This window comes from Ictalurus furcatus, chromosome 18 (assembly GCF_023375685.1).
Source record: "Ictalurus furcatus strain D&B chromosome 18, Billie_1.0, whole genome shotgun sequence".
Classification (NCBI taxonomy): domain Eukaryota; kingdom Metazoa; phylum Chordata; class Actinopteri; order Siluriformes; family Ictaluridae; genus Ictalurus; species Ictalurus furcatus.
Genome location: NC_071272.1, coordinates 9,572,923 through 9,597,606, shown reverse-complemented (window position 1 = coordinate 9,597,606; position 24,684 = coordinate 9,572,923). Strand labels below are relative to the sequence as shown.

Here is a 24,684-nt window from a genome sequence, read left to right as displayed (position 1 = left end):
TTCCTGTTTTGGCTGTTAAACTATTAGCTCACTAAATCACGTGTCCTAAATAGACGAGATTCTTTAGAACAGGACATGTAACATGTATGTGATTTGGGACACAGCCCATGACTGTGTTTTACACTGTATTCTTCCAGCAATGTTAGCACAGTAGCTAAGTGTTTAGCCACAACAGCAGCATACAGCGTGTAGCTCCGTCCCAAATCACTGCGACACCTAAACACACAGAGTGGACTCTAATACACCGGGTTGGTTCTTAAATTTTATTTTAACTATGAAATTAATTCAGGACAAATGTTCATTAATTTTCCCCACATGCTCAGATAAAAACATTCAGTTACACTATGAGAGAATGAAGTAATCACTAGCTATCTATTCTTCAGAGAAGTGACAGAAATTACATGAATTAATCAAATAAAATAAATTATCACTAATTGTATTTTGTTTGATGTGACTATTCTCACATTTTATACCCAGACCAATTCATTTTGTTAAACTGTGCTAAAATAGTCTACAAATAAAGTCATTTCTTTGCTGGCAGACAGTTAGCTATTAGCTTTTAATATTAATTTAATTGAATTTAATTATATTTATATAGCTCTTTTCACAATTATCACAAATCAGTTAAACTGTATATAACATGTATTATCTTTAGATCAAAACACAGACTCTACACTTCACTATTCTTAGGCAGCACTCAGCACTCAGCACAGTTAGCTGGTAGCTTATTGCTAACAACACAATCACGAAGATGTCCGTTTTTCCACACTTCATACCTGGAATACACCGAGGTGCAAAATGGCGTCATTCTGAACTCCCGACTTCCCGCTTCAGAGGTACACACACACACACACACACACACACACACACACACACACAGTAATTTCTAACGGTACACAATACCCAGGTATGTAGTGCCATCTAGTGTCTGAACTCACACACTGCAGTTTCCACACAAGGTCACTGCCGTATTTCTCTTCTGTAACGTGACGTGTTAGTGAGACTCCATTAACCTCAGCTTTAATTGGATGAGGAGAAATAGCCTGATATGATTGGTTAATAATCCTCCTATGCTTGGTGATGTCATCAAATCTCAGGAGACATTTAGAGAAAAAGAGATGAATTAATGTCAGAAACTAAGTTTAGATTTAAACACTGGTGATTTTTCTTTCAAAGAACTGAAGAATCTCAGACGACTGGAGAAACAAATCTGAGACCATGAGAAACTGTTTATCACAGGGGGATATTTTATTAAAACATCTGTCATACATTATATATATTTTATACTTATATTTAATGTGAGTGCTGCACATCACAGAAAGAAACAGAATGTAGAACTAAACAATATGTCGCTATGTCACAAACACCAAAGTGCACCGAGTGTATCACCTACACCCACATCATGCCCACTTTCCGGAATGTACCACCTACACCCCCCTTCCACTGTCCTGGACTGTTCTAAATTTATTACTCTCATCACATTCTGTTACACACTGTTTATTCTTGTGTTTTATTTGGCAAATCTGAATTAAAATAATATAAATGTAAAATTTTATTCTATTTATAGATTTAACAGATTGATAGGTTTAGTATTGCAGGTGCGACAGCAACTAATCATGATCCTGCAGTTATAAAGTGTTTTTAAGTCATTTCAGCATCACATAAATGTCAAGTAGTGTGTACACATCAGTCATCTATCAGAGCACTCAGTGTGCCTGTGATAATGTGTTACCACAGAAATGGCTAATTTCCCAGGGTGAATAAAATCATCCCATTATTAGCATTACGCTATGTTAAGTTAAGTTGTTGGTTATTTGTTAACGAGGTCACCATCTTTTGACGTTTAAAAACACTAAACAGAATTTGAAGATCTCAGGTATTTCCTGCATTAGTGTGTGAGATGAGGGATTTGGGGGGGTGTGTGCGGTCATACACAGTCCCATCGGTCTGTAATAAATTTCAAACAGTCCTGCAGTGAGACAAGAACACAAACACACTCTGAACCACCATCTCAACATAAAATCCACAAGTAACTCAATACACATCTTTAAACTCTGATAAAACCACAGATCTCCGTATTAGTGCCCGAGACAGAGTCTAGATTCTAGATTCTCTATAATTATAGAAAGTGTCAAAATTAATGATGGTAGTAATTCATACTAATTTGACAAACTTAATTATCTAATGATTTTTCAAGCAACACTAAAAACTCAGGCAGAGCTCAGATCAGTGAAAAGAGCATAGGACCAAGCACCGAGCCCTGAGGAACACCGCAGGCTGCACAGACTGAGTATAAAGTTATTATTACATTAACAGAAATTTTCCCATGAAACATCTGACCATGACTTTTAAACTCTGTGATGCAGGAAAACGTGTCAAGAATTTTATTCTATCTGTATTGTTTGGGAAAATGTTTACATCCAGAGGGAACTGCTTATTTTATGCATGGAGAGGAAACACCACATGACACATGACAGAGGTCACATGACATCAGCATATCTGGGGCTCTAAAGTGGAGATCTGTGTATGAAACTCACAAAAGCATTAAAAAGACACAGATATAAATTTATTTGGCATCGAGTTTGGCCATTTCCTGCACATAGATGCCGATGCTCTCGCTGTCAAACAGGACGAAGTAGACAGTCTTGATGGAGGAGGACATGGTGGACACGAAATAGCTGCTGATGGCTTTCAGGATCAGCTGAGCAGCTGTCTGCTTTGGAAAACCGTTCCTAAAGAGACAGACAAAAAAATCCACACACAGACATCACGAAACTATTTTATAGTCAGTTCTAAGTCAAACTGAAACACTACAGTGGGTTAGAATCCATATAATTTACTCAATGTACTGTGGAGAAGGCAGACATTGTACTAATGATGGTGTGTGTGTGGTGGAGGTGAGAGTGAGAGTGCTGGTGGGTGTGACAGTGGGCGTGGCAGCTGGCATAGGTGTGATGGTGCATGTTGAGGGTGTAGGTGTGATAATGGTGGGCGGGGTGGTGGGAGTGGCAGTGGGTGATTTGTTACCTGCCGCTGCCAATGGAGGGAAACGCCACAGATTTGAGTTTCTTCTCGTCAGCCAGAGCGAGGCAGTTCTTCACGGTTTTATCCAGCAGCTCCTCGCACTTATCTGAGCCCCAGCCAGGACTGTTACAGTGGATCACAAACTTCGCTGGAAGGCCGTAACCTAACGTCATCGCCGCTGCGAGGGGGTGGAATCAAACATGTATCAGATACAGATCCAGAGGAGTAAGACGAAAAGCACCACAGACAGGAAGTGTTTCACTGAACACTTTTAGAGGAGGAGGAGCTTGTCAATTAAGGAGGAGTTTAGAGCAGAGCTGCTACCATCTTCAGCAGAGGACACGTGGCCATCTGATCCAGACAGCACGTCCTGCTGGAGGGATTGCAGAAACATTTAACTAGGAGAGAGCCTGAGGTTAACAAAGAATTAGATCTCTCCCATTTCCAATGGATCCTAGCTCCCAACTTCTCTAGTTCTCTATTACCCCTGTTAAAAATGATGGAATCACCACACTTAGGGTTAGAGGATGTTCACTCGGATGTTCACTACAGACATACCGCTGATCCATCGTGCCAATAAGTTCTAGTTTTATTTCATTGCTTCACAGAACAGAATCCCAAAACTTCTGTGGCTTATTTATGATTTTCTTGTGCTTTTGGGTCAATAGTGGTGTACGTCTTGGAGTTCTGTCATGGAAACCTGCTGTGTGTAGTACGCACCTTACTGTGTTCACTGAAACCTCAGTGCCTGTTGCACCAAGTCTTGCTGCAGGTCTTTTGCAGTCACTCGAGGGTTTTTCACAACCTGCCTTCTCAGAAATCTGCTTGCAGCCGTTGATAGCTTTCTTTTTCTGCCCCATCCAGGTATTTCATAAATTTTCTACCCCTAGCCAGTTCAGGTATTTCATGTGTTCCAGCTCAAGCACACCTGGTGCAACTAATGAAGCTCTTGATTAGGTTAGCATCAGGTGTGCTTGAGACAACACCTATTCTGCATATTTGTGCTGTTGTGAGGGATTCCATTCAGGGGTGAATAATTTTGAGACTGGAGAAGTCATTATAAGTTGCATTTTCAATTGAATTTGGGGAAACCACTTGAAGCATTCATTATGTCAAACTATTGCAATTGCTTTTGTTTGATTTGTTCATTACAAACAGCAGAAAGTCTACATTTTGATTTGCAATGGGGGGGTGAATAATTTGATTGCAACTGTAAATGAAATTGAATTGATTTTGGTGCAAGGAGATCCCAGTCTGGACCAGATTTAGCAGGATTCTACACTAATTCCTAGTTCACTAGTCTTCAGGTACCCTGGGAGGGTCAACCAGGACTTAGCGGCACCATTTAATCTCTCCTTGATGCCTTGCAGAAGACCCCGGGATAAATCAGGATTATCTAGATTCCCTTGAAGGAGACGCTGGGGTCACGATCATAAAGCCAGCAGATAAAGGCTGCTGAAAACAAACTCTACAAAGCATTTCTGAATGTTCCAAATCAAGTTCCAGAGCATTAGATCAACTGCAATTCCTGTCTGTGGTGTTTGATACACATGCTGTATGAGTCAGTAAAAATTGGGACACAGCCTCACCTCCAGCCACCTCCAGAGGGCCGTTCTTCTTGCGCAGCTCCAACACGGCTTCACCAAACTCCTTCCCACCCTTCTTCTCCAGCGCACTCCCTAAAACACCACATCATCACTCGCCCTGCTCTGATTGGTGCATCTCTAATTTACAGACTGAAGCCAATGAATGACGGACGGAAGAATGGACCAATCAAAGTTGAGTGGGTGGAACTTGGACACAAAGCCATGCAATAAATCAGACCTTCACTCTTGTCGACTACGTAAGGGCACCTCGCTTACATCACAGTGCTGCAATGCCTTCTGGGTAATTTCCTACAGTGATGTTGTCTCACTAACACTCGAGCTGATGAAGTAATTAAGTAAGATGGCGGAAATGAACAAGGGCTCATTAAAGGGGAAGCTGCATGTTTCCATATACATCTACATATTTATATTCTCTCTCTCTCTCTCTCTGTTATTACTGGGATTATAATACAGGTGTGTATTTTTCGGGTAACAGGTGTGTGACAGTGCCTCAGGTGGAGGTAGAAGGTGTGTTGCTTTACCTACTTCTCCACCCGTGTGGAAGGTGGAGTTGGTGGGATGAACAACAGCGTCACTGTTGATGGAGGAAATATCAGCTTGTACGACTTGCAGCTACAACAACGACAACAAACACACACACACACACACACACACACACACACACACAAACACACAGGCAAATGACACGGTGTGAAACCTGATGATGATGATGAGCAGAAGGAGGAAGAGCAAGACAGCAGAAAGCGGGAGGCAGCGAAGAGGAAGGAGAAGCAATGAGGAGGAAAAGCCACAGGAAGCACTGCTCAGATCTGAGATCATCCTCATCGTCATGCTTTTACACTTGGGACGTTGCTAACAATAAATTAAAGCGTATATCGTCCGGTTCAGTGGTTAGTGTTTGGAGCAAGTGTAACTCATCACATATTCATCACAACTAATGTACAAGCTCCACCCTCATACCTTAGGCCACACCCCCAACCTGAGTCTGCCGCTGGTGTGGAGTGATTCTGCTTCAGCTATTCACAAGGTTTCGGCTAATCGACAACGTTAGCATCAGTTCATCCGTGTTTGGTGATTTACTTAGAGGGTTTCTCAGATCCACCTACATAAACACGTTTTGCATCATCAGGAACGAGCCTCGCTGCGTTCCTCAGATTACAGCAGTATTAACAGCGACACTCGTTTATCAGGCGATTGCAGGAAAACAAAAACAGGAACTGAATTCAGGGCCTGTGCTGATTTAATCCAGTAACTCTGCTATCGTGTGTGTTCTCAGAGTCAATCCCATAATGCCGTTCTCCACGACAGTGTGAAAAAGAAATATGTCTATGACTCAGGAACACAGTTACAGGTGTGAGATAGCTGTCTGTCTCATAGCAAACTGCCGGAAGTCTTTCCAATTGTAGCGTAGAAAAGGAAAAGATGATTTATCAGCACAGGCGCAGAGAGACAGGCGGAGAGAGATGGGCGCAGAGAGACAAGTGCAGAGAGACAGGCGGAGAGAGACAGGCAGAGAGAGATGGGCGCAGAGAGACAGGCACAGAGAGACAGGTGTGAATCCAGCATGAGAAATTTCTCACCTAAATCATCTTTAAGGTCAATCTCAGCGTTAGTTGGATTAATGACACCTTCCACATCAAAACCAGCCAAATTACTGATCTCACTGTGAATCAGATTCAACTGCAGGGACAGCATGCAGACAGACAGGCAGAGAGACAGAGAGACAGACAGACAGGAAGACAGACAGACAGGCAGAGAGACAGACAGGCAGGAAGACAAGCAAGAGAGACAGACAGAGAGACAGACAGAGACAGACAGATAGAGAGACAGAGAGAGAGACCAGCAGGAAGACAAGCAAGAGAGACAGACAGAGAGAGAAACAGAGAGAGAAACAGACAAACAGGCAGATAGACAGAGAGAGAGACAGGCAGGAAGACAAGCAAGAGAGACAGACAGACAGAGACAGACAGACAGACAGACAGACAGACAGAGACAGACAGACAGACAGACAGACAGGGCAGTGAACGAGGCGCTAAAGCAGAAGCTGAATGCAATAAAATCACAGTGAAAATTCTCTCTCTCTTTTTTTTTTAAAGCTCTTTAGTGTTAATGCTGAAACAGGAAATTGTCATGTGACTGCAAACAACCAATCACATGCTTTCCCTTTAGCCCTTTAACAAAAACAGGATTCTGTATCTGTGTTCATGTACGTATCATTACCGTAGAACTAAATACCATAAAACTCTGGTCCTGGAGAACCCTGTGTCCTACACACTTCAGTGTTCTCCTCTCACACACACACACACACACACACACACACACACACACACACACACGCGCGCGCGCACACTCTCTCTCACTTCAGCTCAGTGTTAGACCGTTAATCAGCTGATTAGTGTGTTCAGGTGTGTTAGAGCAGAACCAAGGGTTTGCCAGGAGCAGGGTGAGGAATCTGTGTTCTACAGAGATCAGGTTCTGATTAGAACGGTTCTGTACCTTCTGTCCCAGGAAGAGGCTTTTAGACGAGAGAACGGTGAAGCCATCAGACAGAGAGTCAGTGGTGCTATCTGCACTCACCGCTTTACTGCTATCACCACGCCTCTGTAACACACACACACACACAGAGTCATACTGACTATTGGGCACACAATAATAATAATAATAATAATAATAATAATAATAATAATAATAATAAATAATTGCAGTAGAGCAGAAAATATTTCTGAATTATTTTCAGCAGGAGCACCCAGCGTGTGTGTGTGTGTGTGTGTATGTGTGTGTGTGCACGCACCTTCACTCTAGAGGACTTCTTGCTGGGGGGTTTTTTGGCAGCTGGTGTTTTTTTGGTGGTTTTGCTCTTGGCCGGTGGAGGCGACACCACAACCTCCAGTTTTCCTTTAGAGCCTCGTTTCTTGGCGAGCAGCTCGGGGTGGATGTTGGGTAAAACTCCTCCTGCAGCAATCGTCACACCTTTCAGCAGCTACACACACACATACACACACCAAACAGGAAACATGGACAGAGAAACACTTTGGTTCAAACTCCCAAAGTGTGGATGTGTCCTGTGTATTTCAGGTGAACAGCATTATGTACTAGCTTTAATGCACACACATACACACACACAGCAGATGGACAGTGTGTGTACCTGATTGAGCTCCTCGTCGTTAGCGATGGCCAGTAGGATGTGACGTGGAGTCACTCGACCTTTCTTATTGTCACGAGCTGCGTTACCCGCTAACTCCAGAATTTCAGCTACAACACACACACACATTGCATGTTAATATTAATAAGAACAACAATAATACATAAATAATAGCAATGATTAAGAAATACATTTAAGGAGTAAACAGGTGAGTGTGTGTGTACCTGTGAGGTACTCCAGCACTGCAGCGAGGTAAACAGGAGCTCCGACCCCGATGCGGTATTTGGGGAGGTTGTGTTTGATGTACCTCAGCATTCGGCCCACAGGGAAAATCACTCCTGCTCTCACCGAGCGAGACGTCTTCGTCAACTTCTTCTTCCCTCCTCGACTCGACATACTAACACAATATGACAATCTACACACACACACAGACACAGAGTTATTATTTCTTACAGTCATGATGTGTTCTAAATAAAGTTTACTTTATTACTCCTGATGATGCAACTGTTTTATTTTACAACTTTATTTCCTAATAATAATAATAATAATAATAATAATAATAAAGTAGGGCAGTGGTGCAACAGAAATACAGATTATTGAGAAGTGAGTTTAGCGGTAATGATCAGGCGCATGCGTAGGTCAGCTGTTTAATATAATAATTTTTTATGACATTGATAATAAACATGAAATTAAACATTAAAAGCGCGCGCGGGGATCATGAACGAAGTGTAAAGCGGAAGTGCTCTCGGGTTTAAAAGCGGAAACGCCCCTGTCACCTCTGCTGCCATTAAAACATTCACTTCACTTCACTTCACTTCTTCACATCTCTCTCTCTCTCTCTCTCTCTCTCTCTCTCTCACACACACACACACACACACACAGCGCGCACCTCTTCCGCTTCATGAGCGAATAATTAACCAATCAATTAATCACTTGTTTAATCAATCAGTCCGATTAACAAATCAGACAGTCTGAGTACTTACAGCACTCACACACAGAGGGAGAAACCTGACAGCACCAAGACAGGAACGAGTCTGAGCAATGTCCTCCACTCCCACAATGCTCCGCGCACCAGCTGACAGCAGCCCACTTCCGGGTAAACAGGAAGATCAGGAGCTTGCCTCAGAAGCGGAATGTTTTTTATTTATTAAGTAAAAGTTTTATTTATTATTTCTTTTCTCTCTTACAGCTGAACCGAGATCATGAAACCTTTTTCCTTCCTGAGTCTCTGATCAGATTTAACTCTTCATCAGTCACTTCATCTTCATTTTCATCATCTTCATCATCTTCTCTCCTCGAAACAGGGGATTTAAACTTGTTTATTTGTTTGTTTGTTTGTTTATTATTATGAGTTCAACACTGCAGAGTTTAACATTTTCTTTAAGGCTCTTAGGCAGTGCTGGGATTTGAACTCACAACCGTCCTCTCACTAACTCATTAAATACACGCATTAAACACACACGCTATAAAATACCAGACTAAAGGGTTTTTCCACAGTTCAGTTCAGTCAAATCCTCAACGATATAAATTGAAAACATAATTAACACACAGAAGACCATGATTTCCGTTTCATGTCTTTAATGATGATGATGATGATGATGAAGAGCAGGATGATCCATAGTTTCACCTGCATGTTCTGTGAGGACAATTGGACACTGGTTCACCTCAGAATCTCTTTCTTCTACTTCCACTGGCTTGACTGAGCGGTTCACCCAGGAACTGGAGAAGAACCCGTACCCCTTACTGCACCATCCAGGACCACCACACAGCAGTAACTGGAGAACCACATCATCTTAGACCACCATACCACAACCACCACCCTATCCAGGAACCTCATGCTTCTGTTCCAGCAGCTGTGCAGGATCAACACTGTACTCAGATATAACTAGAACTGATAAAGGTTCTGCAGTTTCCCTCTGTGTAGAACCCTACTACAGTCATGGTTTTTTAAAAAAAAAAATATGGACAAAGCGGAAGCCCAAGTGGAACCCCATTAAGAAGCTTAGAGCCCTTAACTGTGTGTTTTGTATGTGTTTATACCAACACTAGATGTCAGTAAAGGACTAAAAGATGGACAAACAAGGGGTTCCTCAGTGGTTCTGGGGTTCTTCTGATAATCATTCAAATCTACACAGACAACCTGTGTGTGTGTGTGTGTGTGTGTGTGTGACATTAACTTTAGCTAACGTTATTAATGTACTATAAATATGTTGCTGTAAGAGGTATTATTAAAAATCATAGATTATATTTTGTGTTTTTATATAATCATCACTTATAATCTTATTGCTGATGTTTCTGTTGTGTGAATTGTCTTATATACTGGTAGGTCTTATTTTTGTTTTAAAAAATATTTCCATACATAAATTTATGTTCATTTACCTCCGTACTTCTCTACCTGTTATATTCAGACATTAATAACGCCTGTAACAAAGCAAACTCAGTGAAATTGACTTACAGGTGAATAGGACCTTTCCAATATGGAGGACGCATTGACGTATCGTGCCAGCTAGACAGTGGCTAATTTTCTTTTCTTTTGTTTAAAAAATAATTTAAAAAAAAATGTATTTAACATTTTCTTAGCATTTTAAATGAGGTAAAATGTATTTTATTATATCAAGTGATTTTTTTTAATTAACAGACAAAAATGTTAGCAATATTTAAAAATGCATCATAGATGTAACAAACAATTGCATGCTAGAGGGGACTTAATGTAGATCTGTAATGTAGATTTTCAAAGTTTTAACTGCTTTGTGCTTCATGGAGAATCGCACTGAGTCAATATAATGTTCCATTTCTTTATTGAAAGATATAAAACAGGTTTGGGTTGGGTTTTTTTTTACAGGAAAATGTACATTTGTGAATATGGACTTTTGCCATTAAAAGAATAAAATGTAATATATAAACCTGACTGCACTTGTCTCTACAGTTCTACAAAAGACCAAATAATACATGTTTCCATAACAACATAAATCAGTATTCTGTGTAATAATCACAAACATTTTGCCAAAACGGTCTTACAGATCGACAGAGTGCCAAAACAAATGCACCACAGTTTCAGAGCAAGTCACAAAAAGTGAAATTATAATAAATATCACCTTAAAACTGTACAAAGTAATGTCTCACTGGGTAAATCCTATATATAATTTTAAGTGATACCTCTTTGACTTTGTTTGTAATTAAATATTGATTAGGTATAAACCAAACCTTTTCCCAAACAATATTATATGTCAAACGATTCCAGTATGAGTAAATATAAAGCAGTATGAATAAATATAATGCAGTATGAATAAATATAAAGCAGTATGAGTGAATATAAAGCAGTATGAATGAATACAAAGCAGTATGAATGAATATAAAGCAGTATGGGTGAATATAAAGCAGTATGAATGAATACAAAGCAGTATGAGTGAATATAAAGCAGTATGAATGAATATAAAGCAGTATGAATGAATACAAAGCAGTATGAGTGAATATAAAGCAGTATGAATGAGTACAAAGCAGTATGAGTGACTATAAAGCAGTATGAATGAATACAAAGCAGTATGAGTAAATATAAAGCAGTATGAATGAATATAAAGCAGTATGAATAAATATAAAGCAGTATGAGTAAATATAAAGCAGTATGAGTAAATATAAAGCATTATGAATAAATACAAAGCATTATGGGTGAATATAAAGCAGTATGAATGAATATAAAGCAGTATGAATAAATATAAAGCAGTATGAGTAATTATAAAGCAGTATGAGTGAATATAAAGCAGTATGAATGAATATAAAGCAGTATGAGTGAATATAAAGCAGTATGAATGAATACAAAGCAGTATGAGTGAATATAAAGCAGTATGAATAAATATAAAGCAGTATGGGTGAATATAAAGCAGTATGAGTGAATATAAAGCAGTATGAATAAATATAAAGCAGTATGAATGAATATAAAGCAGTATGAGTGAATATAAAGCAGTATGAATAAATATAAAGCAGTATGAATGAATATAAAGCAGTATGAATAAATATAAAGCAGTATGTAAATATAAAGTAGTATGAATGAATATAAAGCAGTATGAGTGAATATAAAGCAGTATGAATGAATACAAAGCAGTATGAGTGAATACAAAGCAGTATGAGTGAATATAAAGCAGTATGAATGAATACAAAGCAGTATGAGTGAATATAAAGCAGTATGAATGAATACAAAGCAGTATGAGTGAATATAAAGCAGTATGAATGAATACAAAGCAGTATAAATGAATACAAAGCAGTATGAATAAATATAAAGCAGTATGAATAAATATAAAGCAGTATGAGTAAATACAAAGCAGTATGAGTAAATATAAAGCAGTATGAATGAATATAAAGCAGTATGGGTGAATATAAAGCAGTATGAGTGAATATAAAGCAGTATGAATAAATATAAAGCAGTATGAGTAAATATAAAGCAGTATGAATAAATATAAAGCAGTATGAGTGAATATAAAGCAGTATGAATAAATATAAAGTAGTATGAATAAATATAAAGCAGTATGAATGAATACAAAGCAGTATGAGTGAATATAAAGCAGTATGAATGAATACAAAGCAGTATGAGTGAATATAAAGCAGTATGAATGAATACAAAGCAGTATGAGTAAATACAAAGCAGTATGAACGAATACAAAGCAGTATGAATAAACATAAAGCAGTATGAGTAAATATAAAGCAGTATGAGTGAATATAAAGCAGTATGAGTGAATATAAAGCAGTATGAATGAATACAAAGCAGTATGAGTGAATATAAAGCAGTATGAATGAATATAAAGCAGTATGAATGAATACAAAGCAGTATGAGTGAATATAAAGCAGTATGAATGAGTACAAAGCAGTATGAGTGACTATAAAGCAGTATGAATGAATACAAAGCAGTATGAGTAAATATAAAGCAGTATGAGTAAATATAAAGCAGTATGAATGAATATAAAACAGTATGAATAAATATAAAGCAGTATGAATAAATATAAAGCAGTATGAATGAATATAAAGCAGTATGAATAAATATAAAGCAGTATGAGTAATCATAAAGCAGTATGAGTGAATATAAAGCAGTATGAATGAATATAAAGCAGTATGAGTGAATATAAAGCAGTATGAATGAATACAAAGCAGTATGAGTGAATATAAAGCAGTATGAGTGAATATAAAGCAGTATGAGTGAATATAAAGCAGTATGAATAAATATAAAGCAGTATGAATTAATATAAAGCAGTATGAGTGAATATAAAGCAGTATGAATAAATATAAAGCAGTATGAGTGAATATAAAGCAGTATGAGTGAATATAAAGCAGTATGAATGAATATAAAGCAGTATGGGTGAATATAAAGCAGTATGAATGAATACAAAGCAGTATGAGTGAATATAAAGCAGTATGAATGAATATAAAGCAGTATGAATGAATACAAAGCAGTATGAGTGAATATAAAGCAGTATGAATGAGTACAAAGCAGTATGAGTGACTATAAAGCAGTATGAATGAATACAAAGCAGTATGAGTAAATATAAAGCAGTATGAATGAATATAAAGCAGTATGAATAAATATAAAGCAGTATGAATGAATATAAAGCAGTATGAATAAATATAAAGCAGTATGAGTAATTATAAAGCAGTATGAGTGAATATAAAGCAGTATGAATGAATATAAAGCAGTATGAGTGAATATAAAGCAGTATGAATGAATACAAAGCAGTATGAGTGAATATAAAGCAGTATGAATAAATATAAAGCAGTATGGGTGAATATAAAGCAGTATGAGTGAATATAAAGCAGTATGAATAAATATAAAGCAGTATGAATGAATATAAAGCAGTATGAGTGAATATAAAGCAGTATGAATAAATATAAAGCAGTATGTAAATATAAAGCAGTATGAATAAATATAAAGCAGTATGAGTGAATATAAAGCAGTATGAATAAATATAAAGTAGTATGAATAAATATAAAGCAGTATGAGTGAATATAAAGCAGTATGAATGAATACAAAGCAGTATGAGTGAATACAAAGCAGTATGAGTGAATATAAAGCAGTATGAATGAATACCAAGCAGTATGAGTGAATATAAAGCAGTATGAATGAATACAAAGCAGTATGAGTGAATATAAAGCAGTATGAATGAATACAAAGCAGTATGAATGAATACAAAGCAGTATGAATAAATATAAAGCAGTATGAATAAATATAAAGCAGTATGAGTAAATACAAAGCAGTATGAGTAAATATAAAGCAGTATGAATGAATATAAAGCAGTATGAGTGAATATAAAGCAGTATGAGTGAATATAAAGCAGTATGAATAAATATAAAGCAGTATGAGTAAATATAAAGCAGTATGAATAAATATAAAGCAGTATGAGTGAATATAAAGCAGTATGAATAAATATAAAGTAGTATGAATAAATATAAAGCAGTATGAATGAATACAAAGCAGTATGAGTGAATATAAAGCAGTATGAATGAATACAAAGCAGTATGAGTGAATATAAAGCAGTATGAATGAATACAAAGCAGTATGAGTAAATATAAAGCAGTATGAACGAATATAAAGCAGTATGAATAAACATAAAGCAGTATGAGTGAATATAAAGCAGTATGAGTGAATATAAAGCAGTATGAGTGAATATAAAGCAGTATGAATGAATACAAAGCAGTATGAGTGAATATAAAGCAGTATGAATGAATATAAAGCAGTATGAATGAATACAAAGCAGTATGAGTGAATATAAAGCAGTATGAGTGACTATAAAGCAGTATGAATGAATACAAAGCAGTATGAGTAAATATAAAGCAGTATGAGTAAATATAAAGCAGTATGAATGAATATAAAACAGTATGAATAAATATAAAGCAGTATGAGTAAATATAAAGCAGTATGAATAAATATAAAGCAGTATGAATGAATATAAAGCAGTATGAATAAATATAAAGCAGTATGAGTAATCATAAAGCAGTATGAGTGAATATAAAGCAGTATGAATGAATATAAAGCAGTATGAGTGAATATAAAGCAGTATGAATGAATACAAAGCAGTATGAGTGAATATAAAGCAGTATGAATAAATATAAAGCAGTATGGGTGAATATAAAGCAGTATGAGTGAATATAAAGCAGTATGAATAAATATAAAGCAGTATGAATGAATATAAAGCAGTATGAGTGAATATAAAGCAGTATGAATAAATATAAAGCAGTATGTAAATATAAAGCAGTATGAATAAATATAAAGCAGTATGAGTGAATATAAAGCAGTATGAATAAATATAAAGTAGTATGAATAAATATAAAGCAGTATGAGTGAATATAAAGCAGTATGAATGAATACAAAGCAGTATGAGTGAATACAAAGCAGTATGAGTGAATATAAAGCAGTATGAATGAATACCAAGCAGTATGAGTGAATATAAAGCAGTATGAATGAATACAAAGCAGTATGAGTGAATATAAAGCAGTATGAATGAATACAAAGCAGTATGAATGAATACAAAGCAGTATGAATAAATATAAAGCAGTATGAATAAATATAAAGCAGTATGAGTAAATACAAAGCAGTATGAGTAAATATAAAGCAGTATGAATGAATATAAAGCAGTATGAGTGAATATAAAGCAGTATGAGTGAATATAAAGCAGTATGAATAAATATAAAGCAGTATGAGTAAATATAAAGCAGTATGAATAAATATAAAGCAGTATGAGTGAATATAAAGCAGTATGAATAAATATAAAGTAGTATGAATAAATATAAAGCAGTATGAATGAATACAAAGCAGTATGAGTGAATATAAAGCAGTATGAATGAATACAAAGCAGTATGAGTGAATATAAAGCAGTATGAATGAATACAAAGCAGTATGAGTAAATATAAAGCAGTATGAACGAATATAAAGCAGTATGAATAAACATAAAGCAGTATGAGTGAATATAAAGCAGTATGAGTGAATATAAAGCAGTATGAGTGAATATAAAGCAGTATGAATGAATACAAAGCAGTATGAGTGAATACAAAGCAGTATGAATGAATATAAAGCAGTATGAATGAATACAAAGCAGTATGAGTGAATATAAAGCAGTATGAGTGACTATAAAGCAGTATGAATGAATACAAAGCAGTATGAGTAAATATAAAGCAGTATGAGTAAATATAAAGCAGTATGAATGAATATAAAACAGTATGAATAAATATAAAGCAGTATGAGTAAATATAAAGCAGTATGAATAAATATAAAGCAGTATGAATGAATATAAAGCAGTATGAATAAATATAAAGCAGTATGAGTAATCATAAAGCAGTATGAGTGAATATAAAGCAGTATGAATGAATATAAAGCAGTATGAGTGAATATAAAGCAGTATGAATGAATACAAAGCAGTATGAGTGAATATAAAGCAGTATGAGTGAATATAAAGCAGTATGAGTGAATATAAAGCAGTATGAATGAATATAAAGCAGTATGAGTGAATATAAAGCAGTATGAATAAATATAAAGCAGCATGAGTGAATATAAAGCAGTATGAATGAATATAAAGCAGTATGAATGAATATAAAGCAGTATGAGTGAATATAAAGCAGTATGAGTGAATATAAAGCAGTATGAGTAAATATAAAGCAGTATGAATGAATATAAAGCAGTATGAGTGAATATAAAGCAGTATGAGTGAATATAAAGCAGTATGAATGAATATAAAGCAGTATGAATGAATATAAAGCAGTATGAGTCAATATAAAGCAGTATGAATGAATATAAAGCAGTATGAATAAATATAAAGCAGTATGAGTGAATGTAAAGCAGTATGAGTAAATGTAAAGCAGTATGTAAATATTTAAATATTTAAATATTAAAAAAAAAACACGGAGTTCCTTTGAAATAACGCTCTTATGGATCTAGCGGCTAATTTTCGTATAAATACTCCGGGCAGGACGTTATTACGCAACACGGAGTCACCTGACCATGAATGGACCAATGAGAGAGCAGCATGGCGTCAGGCACCTAGCAAAACGTCCAAACACCTCGGAAAAGAAAGAGACACGGATAGAGAGAGAGAGAGAGAGAGAGACTCCATCGGACATTATTGTGAGTTTAAACCTCTATAATTTACTAAATTAAATGAAGTTATAGTGTATGAATTATTTATAAAGAATGCAGCAAAAAAAAAACCTTTATAAACAAACAAACCGCACTGTTATCGGCATTATAGAAAATATTCTCTCTCTCGCTCTTTCTCTCTTTCTGTCTCTCTATTTGTATCTGTGTGTGTGTGTGTGTGTGTGTGTCAGTCAGTGTGTCAGTGATTGGTTTAATTATAAACCTTTAAAAAAATTTCCTTTTTTATTACACTGTATAATTTCCTGTACATTCACCAAAACACATTGTAACTGTACATCATGAACATATTAGTCATTTATATTATTTTATATTATATTTAGTTTATATTTATAACAGCCGATGTTAAAACCATGAGAGCTTCCTCTTTTTCTTCTTCATCTTCTTCATCATCCAGGATGAGGAGTGTGCAGGTGAGACTCAGCTCTAATCCAGAAACACTCATAAAGAGGTTATAACTGTCACATACACACATGTAGTGTTTAGTGTTTCTCACTGAGCTCACATCTGTTTGATAACTCATCTGTGTGTGTGTGTGTGTGTGTGTGTGTAGGACAGCAGTGGGGGACTGTGGGATTCGGTGAAAAAAGCAGCGTTTGTTATCGGATCGGGACTTTTTTTCCTGGTGGCCTTCAGGAACTCAGTAACATGGTGAAGAATGTTTTCTCTCTAACACACTTCACTCATCTAATATCCATATACTGTTATGTATCTTAATGTATGTGTGTGTGTGTTCAGGCATCTTCAGAGGTTTTGGGGAGCATCAGGTGATTTCTGGCAGACACAGTGGACCAGACTTTATACAGCATTTGATGGAAACGAGGCGTATCTATTCTTCATCGGTGAGAATCTCATACAGCGCTCAGCATCATGTACACTGCACCTTTAATCCTCCTCCAATATTCACACTGCACCTTTAATCCTCCTCCAATATTCACACTGCACCTTTAATCCTCCCCCAATATTCACACTGCACCTTTAATCCTCCCCCAATATTCACACTGCACCTTTAATCCTCCCCCAATATTCACACTGCACCTTTAATCCTCCCCCAGTATTCACACTGCACCTTTAATCCTCCTCCAATATTCACACTGCACCTTTAATCCTCCTCCAATATGCACACTGCACCTTTAATCCTTCTCCAATATGCACACTGCACCTTTAATCCTCCTCCAAATGATAGGATGCAACAGTGTGTGCATGTGTGTGTGTGAGAGTTTGAAGCCAGAGTCTGATTCTGAGTTCAGGGAAATAGACAGTCTTTATCAGGATGTGATTGAAGTTCACAGTCTGATGGCGTTGCATCTGATCACTGACTGCAGGTGACTATCGGTCAGGAACAGCGGTGCAGTGAGTAAAGAGGGCAGTAAAGTTCATCAAAATAACAGGAACAGGAAAAATACACATGCAAACATGTTACAGTAAACATTTAATAATAATTCTTATTTATTTATATTTAATAATTTATATTTTTCTGAATAACAGATTATTTACAGTAAACAGTATTTATTTACATCACTGCATTTTATTAAAAGTGTGAGAGATTAAATTAAACAAAACTAATATTTTAGTTTTCACACACACACATGCGCACACACGCACACACATACACACACATACACACACACACATGCAGAACATCAGTGTCGGAGTTCACCCTGAGCACAGTGTTCAGGGACAGAGATAAGCTCACATTCTGAATATGAGTGTAAAGGTGAAGTGGTATAATAAACATCATCACACACACACACATATGCACGCACATATATACACTATCAGTGTCAGAGTTGATGCCAATCCTAATGGTGTGTTTATCATCTGAGTGCTGTGTGTAACTGTATGGAGTTTTGTCAGTGGAAAGTGCAGATTTATTAAAGTGAAAAACAAACAACAACAAAACACAGTGAGCAAGAATCATGAACATAACAGGGGATAAACAGTGTGTGTTTGTGTGTGTGTGTGTGTGTGTGTGTGTGTGTGTGAGAACAGGAACGATGCTGATGCCGACGTTCTGCTTCTGGGTGTTTAATGGCTTCTTGATGATCGTAGATTCGACGGGAAAACCAGCGTTCGTCACACGCTACAGAATTCAACAGGACAAAAACAACCCGGTATCCACACACACATACACACACAGACACACATCAGTGTGTTATTAGAATCATCACGCACTTAACACATCTGAACACTGACCTGATGTCAGCTCTGAGTGTCCGTGTGTTAATGTTTGTTTCATCACCAACAGTGTATTAAATCATAACTTCACTGCAGCTCCATATTCAGAGTGGAGTTCATCTCTCATTGACTACGTTTACATGTACAGCAGTAATCTAATTATTGACCTTACTCTGAGTAAGATAATATTGTGATTAAGGTGTTTACATGAGTCGCTTTTAGAATACTCCTTTCATGTTCCTGTTTTACATGTTATAGAACATAGATCGATTAACAGCACACTTCATTATGTCACCGCGACGCGCCGTTCAACGTTCCCTCCAGAATTTCACGTATCAACATACAGTTCGTCTTCATTATGGTACCGTATACAGTTTTGGGTGTTTTTATTAGAAAATTTTACGAACGCTTCAAGTGCGGTTAATTATTTGTCATGCTGTACGTGCAAATAGACGACTGCTTGAAGCCGTGGGCTGCTTCCCAAACCGTGTACTTACCTACTGTATAGTAGCTGAGATACATGTATTTCGTCTACTACAGGCCTATAGTAGGCAAGTACGCGGTTTGGGACACAGCTGTGCTCTCTTGTTTGCCGTAAAACAATTGAGCACTGCCATGTGTGTACGTGTCTTGTCGCACAATGCGGTGAAAACTCCCGCACAATGTTAATAGTGTGATTAAGGTGTGTACATGTCTGTAATACACCTCGATAATGCGACTAAAACAGGAATACTCCACATGTCTTAATTCGATTTGTGTTGACTTTGAGTATGACTTTAGTCGGATTAAGGTAATTAAAAAGTGCTGTTTACATGCTAGTTTCTTAATCAGAGTATCGTCTTAATCGGGTTAATATTGGATTATTGTTGTCCATGTAAACGTACTGAGTGAGGATCAAATATTGAAATTACACGGATCAGTATTCAGACCTCAAACGTAACTACTGACTTCAGCAATATTCAGAACTTACACACCACTGTCTGATCTAACCACTCAAACACACACATTTGAGGACAGTATTTGTTGTGTGTGTGTGTATGTGTGTTAGTACAAAGTTCTCTGCTGGTGTTTCTGCTGAACACTCAGTGCTGCACAGATGAACTCTATTATTACTGACCACTGTGTTATTACTGATGATAGATTAACTGCCACCCCTCCACACACACACACACACACACACACACACACACTCTCTCTCTCTCTCTCACACACACACACACACACAGGTCAGAGTCCTTGCGTGACACATTCTCACACACACTATTATAAAGTTTAGAATAAAGTTTAGAGTTTATCTTGTACAAATGTTGTTACAGATAAAAAGATTTAAAGGTTAAAAACTCATTTCATCTGGAGCTCTGATTTCAACACAACAAGAACAACAAGTGTTTGTGTGTGAGAGTGTGAGTGAGTGTGTGTGTGAGTGTGTATGAGTGTGTGAGTGTGTATGAGTGTGTGAGTGTGCATGAGTGTGTGTGTACGTGAGTGAGTGTGTGTGAGTGTGAGTGCGAGTGAGTGTGTGTGTGCGTGAGTGAGTGTGTGTGTATGTGTGTGTGTGTACGTTAGTGTGTGTGTGAGTGTGTGTGTGTGTAAGTGTATGTGTGTGTGTGTGCATGAGTGTGTATGTGTGAGTGTGCGAGGGTGTGTGAGTGTGCGAGGGTGTGTGAGTGTGTGTGTGTGTGAGTGAGTGAGTGTGTATGTGAGTGAGTGAGTGTGTGTGTGTGTGAGTGTGCATGAGTGTGCGAGGGTGTGTGAGTGTGTGTGCGTGAGTGTGTGTAAGTGTGTGTGTGTATGCGAGTGTGTATGTGTGCGTGAGTGTGTGTGTGAGTGAGTGTGTGCATGTGTGTGTGCGTGTGTGTGTATGTGAGTGTGTATGTGTGCGTGAGTGAGTGTGTATGTGTGTATGTGAGTGTGTATGTGTGCATGTGTGAGTGAGTGTGTGTGTAAGTGTGTGTGTGAGTGAGTGTGTATGTGAGTGTGTGTGTGTGTGTGTGTATGTTAGAATAACACAGTGTGTGTTACAGGTGGAGCTGGAGCGTGTGTGGTGGGCAGTGAAGGTGGTTCTGTGTAATCAATTGTTCTTGTCAGTTCCGTTGGTGGTTCTCACCTACACTGTGATGTCGTGGCGTGGAGAACCCTGCTCTCCTCAACTGCCCACGTTCCACTGGGTTCTACTGGAGCTTTCTGTGTGTGGCCTGCTGGAGGAAGTGCTGTTCTACTACTCACACAGGTCTCTGTACTACACACACACACATACGCACCATGTTTATCTTGTGTTGTGTAAGAGGGACATAAATGTACACTGGCAGCTCTGATGTAAATAAATAATCAGTAACACGCTACAGACCAACAGGAAATCAATGACCATTTCCTTTTCCTGTTCTTCTTCCTGCTCTTCTTCCTCTTCCTGCTCTTCTTTCTCTTCCTGTTCTTCTTTCTCTTCCTATTCTCCTTCCTGCTCTTCTTCCTCTTCCTGTTCTTCCTCCTTTTCTTATTCCTGTTTCTCTTGCTTTTTTTCTTCCTATTCCTTCTCTGTTCTTCTTCCTGTTCTTCTTCCGGCTCCTCTTCCTGTTCTTCTTCCTCTTCCTGCTCCACAGGCTGTTCCACCATCCGTTCTTCTACAAACACATCCATAAGATCCATCACGAGTGGACGGCACCCATCGGAGTCGTGGCTTTGTATGCTCATCCCCTGGAGCATGTGGTGTGTGTGACTGACTTTATAACTCTGCTGTGTGGTTTCAGTATTATTTACTGCTTTTTTTTTTGTATTATTCTGTGTGCATCATAGCATTAATATATATTTATAAACAGTTATCGCACTGATGTACCTTGTTATAAATATCAACATAAAGGCTTTATTAATATTTTGCATTTATTAAACCTAATATAATTATCATTAATGATGCAGTTGTAATGTTAACACTGATGACGCTACTCATTATTATGCTAACACACACACACACACACACACACCTTCCCAACAAGTGCTAATGAAGTTAGCATTAATTTTATACTTTTTTAATGAAAGACTGCATCATAATATGGGGTTCATATATCAGTAATATGGGGTTCATTAAGTTTTGTGTGAATGTTTGTATGTAATAAAATGTATTATTCGAGAATATTGTTGATGCTTTGTTTAGGGAAATCAAGTGTGGGAGTGTGTGTGTGTGTGTGTGTGTGTGCTGCAGTTCTCCAACATGCTGCCGGCTCTGATTGGTCCGGTTCTGCTGGGTTCTCACATGGCCACCACGTCCCTGTGGTTCAGCATGGCTCTGATCGTCACCTCCATCTCACACTGTGGTTACCACCTGCCCCTGCTGCCCTCGCCTGAGTTCCACGACTTCCACCACCTCAAGTAACACCTCAAATCTCTTAGGCTTTTTACATTTAATCTAGACCAGTAAGGGTGCACAAACATTTGCACTGAACTAAATAGTAAACAAACACTGGGACAAAGTAAAAAGTAAATATTTACAATAATGTTAAAATGAATTAAATGGCTGTGGTTGTTTTGTTGGGGTTGTTGGGTGTGGTGTTATAATGCGTAAAATGCAAATTTCCAATAAAAATTCTATGATCAAAAAAAAAAGATGGATTAAATGTAATAATTGTCGGTGTTCAGGTTTAATCAGTGTTACGGCGTTCTGGGAGTTCTGGACCGGCTTCATGGCACCGATGATAAATTCCGCAAAACCAAAGAATATGAGCGACACACACTCCTGCTGAGTCTCACACCACTCACACAGAGCATCCCCGACACGCCCAAAAAATGAGTGATGTCATCACCACCCCCGACATGCCCATAAAACAAGAGTATCATCATCACCACCCTGGACACGCCTGTAAAACAAGAGTGACATCATCACCACCCTGGACACGCCCATAAAACAAGAGTGACATTGTCACCACCCCCGACACGCCCATAAAACAAGAGTGACATCATCACCACCCCTGACACGCCCATAAAACAAGAGTGACATCATCACCATCCCCGACACACCCATAAAACAAGAGTGACATCATCACCACCCTTGACACACCCATAAAACAAGAGTGACATCACCACCACCCTGGACACGCCCATAAAACAAGTGACATCATCACCACCCTGGAGAAACCCAAAAAATTTGTAACATCATCAATACCCTGGACACGCCTCCAAAAATTTATTGGATTTTATTTTCGTTAGGATTTTTTCATTCATAATCATCTGAGAATGATTTGTGCCTCATTGCTGTCTCTGATGTTCAGAATAAAGGTCAGAATCTGAACACAATCTGGTATTAAGTTTTAAAATATGAAGTGTTTTATTGATGAGGTGGATTCAGTTCCTGAGACACCGCAGTGACTGCGTCCAAATATCCGGATTGTGTTCATGCTACGTGCTGATACGGATCAGAACCACTGAATCAACGGCTGAGCAGCAGGTACTGAATCAAATGCAGTGAATCATTAGCGTCTCTTAAGATGGCGGCGAAGAGAACCAAGAGGAGGTGGACGACGGCGCATTACAGTCAGGAATGAAATGCTGCTAATAACATAAACGTGTTTTTAGATAAAGACATGTAGGATGTAATTTTTCAGATTCTGTGTTTCTGCATTAATAATAATAATAAGAAATAATAACTATTTTTAAATAATCACATTAAAGCTTTGCTTGGCTAAGCATTTATTTTTAAAATGATTATAAATCTGAAGTTTAACAGAATAACATGTTTATATAGGAGGTTAGGGTTAAGGTTAACCCATCAACATTACAAACTACTGTTTTTAATAATTTACCTAATATTAGCACTTTCCTCATCAATTTATATAATTATAATTACTGAACACAAATTACTTCACACACACAGCATTTAAAATAAATATAAATATACTATAAACGTGTTTAGTAAATGTTCTGATTTTAATATTACGTTGATCTTAAGATTGTTAACTACTGTGTAGCGGTGCGTTAATATACAGATCTGTATTAATGATAATTAAATCTAATTCTGCATTTCTGAATGTTTCTGTCTCTTTGTTCAGAGTTTAATTCAGTGCTAGTTAGTGATTAGCATGCAGGCTAACTTTAATGCTTGTTTGTAGATGTAGCATACAAGAGAAGAATTAATATATCTAATTATATTATATATTCATGAATAAGAGAAACACTTGTAATTTGTTTTGGGAAACTTTCTTACACAAATTTCTTTCAAGTTTAACTTTCACGTAACTATATTTTTTAAATCTATAAAGTTTCTAAAAAAGAACCGATTCGAGCTGATTCGTTGGCAGAAACGACAGATCATTACCTTTTTACTTTAACGGTAAAAACGGCGATGATGACGACTAAGGAAAGAAAGTTACATTTGATATTAATATTTTTGTTGCTTTCTAAAATAAATGTAGTTTGTTCTATGTATTTAAACGAAAAAACCATCTGCGTATTTTAACAGTTGTTCTTCAGCAAGTTTCACAAGGACACTGGGCTAGTTTTCCTGTCAGGTTAGCTTGTTAGCCAGTTGTGTAGATTTTAGGGCTCAGTGAGGATTGTAGTGAAGAGACAAGGAAGTGTGTTTTAAAGTGTTATAACAGTTCACTGTCCTAGTTCAGCAGAAA

General features: G+C 37.4%; 2 protein-coding genes across 7 annotated transcripts; one reads left to right on the top strand and one right to left on the bottom strand.

Annotated features, from left to right (window-relative positions):
• Nucleotides 1-1,224: 1,224 nt before the first annotated feature.
• On the bottom strand, nt 1,225-8,915 carry LOC128622618 (core histone macro-H2A.1). Of its 3 annotated transcripts, none has more exons than XM_053649262.1 (9): nt 8,757-8,915; nt 7,998-8,188; nt 7,777-7,883; nt 7,423-7,611; nt 7,128-7,232; nt 6,212-6,311; nt 4,614-4,703; nt 3,028-3,202; nt 1,225-2,732 (listed from the first exon to the last, which is right to left on the bottom strand). In XM_053649262.1, the coding sequence occupies exons 2-9, from the start codon at nt 8,167-8,169 to the stop codon at nt 2,567-2,569; spliced, it is 1,104 nt and encodes a 367-aa protein (XP_053505237.1). In that variant the 5' UTR covers nt 8,170-8,188; nt 8,757-8,915; the 3' UTR covers nt 1,225-2,566. The 3 variants fall into 3 exon arrangements, with proteins under 3 accessions (XP_053505237.1, XP_053505235.1, XP_053505236.1); XM_053649260.1 differs by lacking the exon at nt 6,212-6,311 and adding an exon at nt 5,153-5,243 and having other exon boundaries at nt 8,757-8,858; XM_053649261.1 differs by lacking the exon at nt 6,212-6,311 and adding an exon at nt 5,153-5,243 and having other exon boundaries at nt 8,766-8,858.
• Nucleotides 8,916-16,719: 7,804 nt separating this feature from the next.
• Nucleotides 16,720-24,082, top strand: faxdc2 (fatty acid hydroxylase domain containing 2). 4 transcript variants are annotated; one of them, XM_053648480.1, is made up of 9 exons: nt 16,722-16,870; nt 17,224-17,313; nt 17,454-17,551; nt 17,639-17,742; nt 18,893-19,014; nt 21,103-21,308; nt 21,676-21,781; nt 22,272-22,438; nt 22,706-24,082. In XM_053648480.1, exons 1-9 carry the CDS (start codon nt 16,748-16,750, stop codon nt 22,854-22,856), a joined length of 1,167 nt encoding a protein of 388 aa, XP_053504455.1. In that variant the 5' UTR covers nt 16,722-16,747; the 3' UTR covers nt 22,857-24,082. The 4 variants fall into 4 exon arrangements, with proteins under 4 accessions (XP_053504456.1, XP_053504455.1, XP_053504458.1 ...); XM_053648483.1 differs by having other exon boundaries at nt 16,812-16,870; nt 17,298-17,313; XM_053648482.1 differs by having other exon boundaries at nt 16,842-16,870; nt 17,240-17,313.
• The last annotated feature ends 602 nt before the right edge of the window (nt 24,083-24,684 follow it).